Genomic DNA, 6,000 nt, shown 5'->3' with positions numbered 1-6,000 from the left:
AGTTGTGGCGAGCTGGGGCCACTCTTCATCGCGGCGCGCAGGCCTCTCACTATCGCGGCCTCTCTTGTTGCGGAGCACAAGCTCCAAACGCGGAGGCTCAGTAGTTGTGGCTCAAGGGCCTAGCTGCTCCGCGGCATGTGGGATCTTCCCAGACCAGGGCTCGAACCCGTGTCCCCTGCATTGGCAGGCAGATTCTCAACCACTGCGCCACCAGGGAAGCCCCCTACTGATTTTTTATAAGCCTTTTTACCTCTCTGTAAAAAATATATATACATAAGTGTATGATGTACATTTTAATTCTTAACTCTTTTTTATGGTTTCTACTACGTATGACCAATGCAGCCATTGTCTTAAAATGTACCATGTAAATATAAACAGATTATATCAGAAAAAAGCCCTGTTGATCTCAGGGGCCCTATAAAGTCATAGAACCTTTCTAATTGCTTCCATTTAGATGCTATGGCTTCTAACCCTACTGGGCTCTCAGTATGACTTCTGTGGTACCTCTCTTTTATTTCTAGCCTATTCTCTCCTACCATATGTCTAAACATTTAACTCAAGCTCCCAGATATACTAGGACTGTTCCACTATCAACTCTTATCTGCTTCTCTGCACTAATAAGAGGCAATCAGATATGAATCCTCTTTGCTCTAGACTTTTTTCCTTTCTCTTGTCCCTTTTTCTTCCCCTCAAGCTTTTATTTGTGCTCTTGACTCTACTTCCCTAGCCTGCTCTTGGGCTCGGCCGCATCAATTTTGGTATTGCTGCATTTTACATTGATTTAACTCGCACAAAGGCAGCTCTACATAAGGTCCCATTATGCCTTTTCATTGTGTTGCATCAGTTGAAGTTAGCTTCACTCCACGGCTAGTTGATTACTGTACACTACGATGGTAGGTAATAGCTCTTCCATAGTTAATGTGCCTCATTATCAAGGGAGCTTGAAGTGCCATGAATCGAGAAGTGATCACGTTGCCATTCAGCTCATCCCTGATGAACTAAGCAATGCTTGATATCATCCAGCCAGATCATAAAGTTAAAGGAAAGAACTACGTGCTGTGAATGGGACTGAGACAGTCACAAGTCTTCTGCTCTCCCACTAACCATCAAGTGTCAGGCATAAGCACCCGTGAATGCACCTTGTCTTCGTGTTTTGATTCTAGTGGTTAAAACCATGTTGTTTTGTTTTGTTTGTTGTTGTTGTTCAACATGACCTCAAATGCAAGCCAACAACAGGAACCTGAGAGTTTGCAGTTACAATCCTGGAGATGTTACAGAAACCCTTGGGCCACACCTCCTCTAATACTGCTGTTACCTCCAAGCCTACGGTGCTTTCAGCCAGCATCTTTTCTAAGTCACGGAAATCAATATCAAATTACATAAAACAGAAAAAAAGGTTTGTGAACACAAATGGATTCCTAGTTGATAACTGGCTGGTGAGCTACAGGACGGCGGGGTAGGGGCAAGGACTGTCAGTTCAAACAAGATACACATCAATCAAAATAAACATTATCATAAAGCCTTCAGATTTCTGAAGTTTAGCTGGGGAGTCTCAGAAAGCAGAAAGGACCACAGCAGTGTTCTTCAGATCTGCACATCCATTTCCTTCTCTAAAAACCCATTTCCTCTCCCTTCACCCATTTCCTGATTCTAAAAACACAAAGAAAGAACACTTAGCAAAGGCTTTGCATTAGTTATGAAACAAAGACAGAAGAAACAGGAACTAGCTCTGTAAATAAGTGGTTAAAGGAAAAGCAAACCCTTTATATTAACTCCACCTTACAGCAAATATGATGTTACGCTTTGATCTTTTCATCTATGCTCACTTACATATATTATTGTCAATATCTTTGGACAAAAACATGTAAGAATTAAACATTTTAAGGACCTTTCACAAACCAAATGACAGTAGGTTTTTATTAACATATCTTACAATGTTGATTATTCCTAGTTTTGTAATTTCTGCTTGCTTATAAAGATTGATTTAGCTTCTACAGTAATGTACTGTATTTAAATGATCATTCATACAAGATATCACACCAGTACATTTTTTTGAATAATATACACACATCACTCTAACTTGGACCTGTTATTTTTAAAAGTGGGTTTATAAATGGGACTTATAAAAGTTATGGGGAAAAAATTAAAGTTCTAGTTTAGCAGCATGCATGTATGTAATTCAAGTACAATTTTCAACCAAGTGCTTTTTAAAATTTTACTGGTGACTAATTCACCAATATCAAAATAAACACTATCAAATACCCAAATTTTAATGTTAAGGCTAATATTTTCACTTCACATCCGTATGCACAACCATAAAACATTCCATTTTAAATATGTAGTAACCAAAGTCTGAGTACATTATACCATGTATATATAGCATCAGAGTTTCAAACTGTAGAATTATTCAAGTTCATGAATCCTGTAACAGTATTTACTAGAGATGTAAATTAGCATTTTGTTCTTCAACCACACCTGAAGAACAAAAGTATCTGGTCTGGTATCCATAATGACCGATGCAAAAAATAAGACAGGCTGAACTTATGATACAGTATTTTTAAAAGTAGCAATGTGTTGGAAAGAACAGCTGTTTAATTAAACAGAATCATTCTAGTCTTTCAGAAAGTTAACTTAATATTTTGGAAATGTATATAAAAATAGCAAGCTACTTCCATATTGTATTTTTATTGTAGAGCTATAGGTAATTTTTTGACTTCTTGAACACATTTGAATATTTACTGTTCTGTTTTAATGCAAGGCCATCGTTTAAGGTCCATTTTTATATCCTGTAATATCATGTCATTCAATAATTTTTAGAACACAGATCTGACTTTATTTTTATAGTTTATCATTAGATGTTTTTTAGTTTATTTTTACATGTAAAAATGTAATTTTATATAACAAGCCATGGAAGTCTGAAGTACCAGGAATTGCTTGATAGCACTATATATTAAATAATCATCAAATTATTGAATCATTTGGAAGAAAAATTTGGGTAGCAATATATCACATGCTTTTCTGTCATCTTCCCTCTGTAAGTACAGAGTGGGTTTTAGCTCAATCATTTCCATTCTTACTAACTTAAAAACCCTACAAACATAAATTGCTTTTCACAGCAGCTTCTAACAAGAATGCAGATGTACAGCTCATTCATGAGGATCATCACCACTGAGCCTTTTTTCTTCCCTTTTAGGAAACCGAGCAGAAATAGCAGTGATAACACTGCACAGATACAATACAGATGAACCTCTGGAGCTGATAAGGAAAGTTCCAGAACTATGCTTCATTTGTGGGGAAGTCAGAGCATTTTTCCAATCCAATCATTCAAACAAAAACTTGGTTGGTAATAAAAGGTGGGCATGCAGAGAATCAAAATCTGCCATGTATATGTTCTTAAAACTTCTGATTTTATAATAAAATCTGTTTGTTACTACCTCAAGTAATTCATCCAAATGAAATGGCAAATTTTGATTTTTAGGGACTCCCCCAACCACACGTCCCCCAAAATGTACTGTATTATATTAACAGCAGCTATCTACTTATTTTACAACTATTTCAATTATTTACCTGGGGAGAATATTTATGAAATTCCTGAGAATGAATTAAGTTTTCAGCAAAGCCTTAAACTTTTAACAGATTCCTCACAATAAGAAAAAATTGTAAAGTTCTACTATTAGACCAAATTTTACTATACAGTATTTCACATAAATCAAGTTTTACATTTTTTTCTAATTACATACAGCAAAAATCTCAAATCAACACAAGAATGGCAGAGGGAAAGGATGCATTATGTTTAGCAGATGCAAATTAAAACACACAGATATAAAGAAGCAGTAAAACTTTAAATAAATCACACCCACTCTAAATATCAATGAATAGCAGATATGCATTGTTGGGAGAATCATTTTTAAATGATTTTGTCAACAAGTTGTGCTTCTTATTAATTGTGGACTTAAACAAAAAAAGGACCATTAAAGAATGATTTAACTTCTTACTTGTTATGCTCTCCATATACTTAAAAAAAAATTATTATACCATTAATGTGATTACCAAGCACCTAATTTTGGAAAGGCTTTATAATGTATGTTTTCTTTCTTTCCCTCAGCAAAAGCGTTAATCCCCCAAATTAAGTTAAAGCTTATTGTTGATAAATTCTTAATGAAAATGATATAATGCAATGCTAAGGTGGTGAGTCACAGCCCATTGTAATGTGGACCCCATCTTTTATTGATGTGATCAAAAGTATGAGAAATCCACTGTTGTTCAAGAACTTTGTATCTTTCTTTACAAATGTAGAGAGGCTTGCCTCGCCTAGAATAAAAAGGAAAAAAAAAGTATTAAAAGTAATATAATACAATGAAGATTTCACACACATTTTAAAAAACAGATTCTTTATGGCAAAAATCTCACATAGTAATTTGGTTTATTTCATATTTCTTTAACACGATGATGGGGAAAATATCTCCCAAAATAGAAACAGCTCTAAATTAATGACTGCCAGAAATAAAAAATAATTATTATTATAATTACAAAGTCAGGAATGGTACATTATTCTTACTGGCCAAACTTCAATAAAACATGTGAATATATCCATGCACATCTAACCTAAGATCTCGGTCTTCCTCTCCATGAGCATCCAAATACACAGAACCCCAGAGACAGAAGCGGTGCCCTCGAATGATGATAATCACTGATGCATTGATCAAAAGGAAAATCCCTGTTCCAGCACCACAGTTCTGAGAATGCTAAAAAATTAAAAATATATGAATGAACGTCATAATCAAATGGACTTAATAAGAAAATCAAGAATGCCTTGTCTTCTAAATAATACAGAAATATTTAAATGTTTTAAAATCAGATTTCACCTAAGTTAAACTTATTAACTTATTCTTAATACTTTATTAACAATACATTAGGAGGAATTTGGATAAGGATTACCTAGAAAATCAAATAAGAGCTAACCTAAACCTAATTCAGAGGCTAGTGTCTACAACAGCATATATGACTGCTGTTTCACAGCACAACATCTAAACATATATAGCATTAAAGGGCAGCCGGATTAGGGAGAGGAACTGAAGCTGCACTTACGAAAAGTTTTACTCACTTAAATAAAACCCCAGGTGTTTTTTTGTTGTTGTAATTGTTTTTGTTTTTACCCTTCTACTGGATTTAAAACAACAACAAAAACAAGATCCTTATATGTATCATGTATTTAATTCAAAGAGTAGTTAAATTTGAAGAGCTGGCTTGACCATATATACCACATTTCCATGTGATATGAGATCTGAGTTTTCATAAATTTTATACTATTTACTCTTGCTTACCAATACACATTCACAGTAACTTTGTTGCTTGCAGCAAAGTCCTTTCAGGCATACAAAAGTACCACAAACAAGGCAAACGGCAGGATCTTTAGGAACCTTGGTGCAGACACTACAGGTTTTTCTGTGGTAGTACTGGAAAATGGTGTTATAATTTTCAGGCAACTGTAGTAGGTGTGGCAATTTCCATCTTGACTCTTGGATAAGCAAGGCCTAAAACATTATTCAAAAATATTCATTAGTCCTATGTATTTAAGTCACTAACACAAAATATTTATTTTTAAAAGGCCTTTTTTTTTTTTTAAAGAAAAGAAAATCTGTCTCCAAGAATGTGGCTTATTTCCTTTATTAACACTCTTCCCATTTCCATTTTACAAATGACTAAAATAGTACTTCAACAATTACTATTCTCTATTTTAATGTAATTTTCAATTAAAACATGATGTAAGTTTTTAGACTAAGCACCTAAAACATTTAAATTTGTTATTACTTTTAAAGAAAAATATTAAATATAACTAAGCATGCATGGAAAATATACGTAGATGTACTTGTTTTTAAATATTCTTAATACATAATTTTAAAGTTATACACATTTTTCAAAACCAAGTTTTTTTGGTTTTTTTTTTTTGGATGTTGGGGGTAGGAGTTTATTAATTAATTAATTTATTTTTGCTGTGTT

The 6,000-nt window shown here is 33.9% G+C and overlaps 1 protein-coding gene across 8 annotated transcripts in view; it reads right to left on the bottom strand.

Moving 5' to 3' along the window:
• Positions 1 to 1,929: 1,929 nt before the first annotated feature.
• UBR3 (ubiquitin protein ligase E3 component n-recognin 3) overlaps positions 1,930 to 6,000 on the bottom strand; it is a 229,007-nt gene continuing 224,936 nt past the window's right edge. For 7 of the 8 annotated variants that reach the window (XM_055088442.1, XM_055088451.1, XM_055088445.1 and 4 more), the window contains 3 exons: positions 5,325 to 5,534; positions 4,606 to 4,745; positions 1,931 to 4,311 (listed from right to left, as the gene is read on the bottom strand). In XM_055088442.1, the coding sequence (XP_054944417.1) occupies positions 4,194 to 4,311; positions 4,606 to 4,745; positions 5,325 to 5,534 (468 nt within the window). In that variant the 3' untranslated portion in view covers positions 1,931 to 4,193. Of the gene's footprint in view, positions 4,312 to 4,605; positions 4,746 to 5,324; positions 5,535 to 6,000 lie in introns of all 8 variants that reach the window. The other variant, XM_055088455.1, reaches the window with a different exon arrangement.

The sequence above is a fragment of the Physeter macrocephalus genome, chromosome 2, assembly GCF_002837175.3.
Source record: "Physeter macrocephalus isolate SW-GA chromosome 2, ASM283717v5, whole genome shotgun sequence".
Classification (NCBI taxonomy): Eukaryota; Metazoa; Chordata; class Mammalia; order Artiodactyla; family Physeteridae; genus Physeter; species Physeter macrocephalus.
Note: the sequence above shows the minus strand (reverse complement) of the source record. Positions and strands in the feature narration are given on the sequence as shown.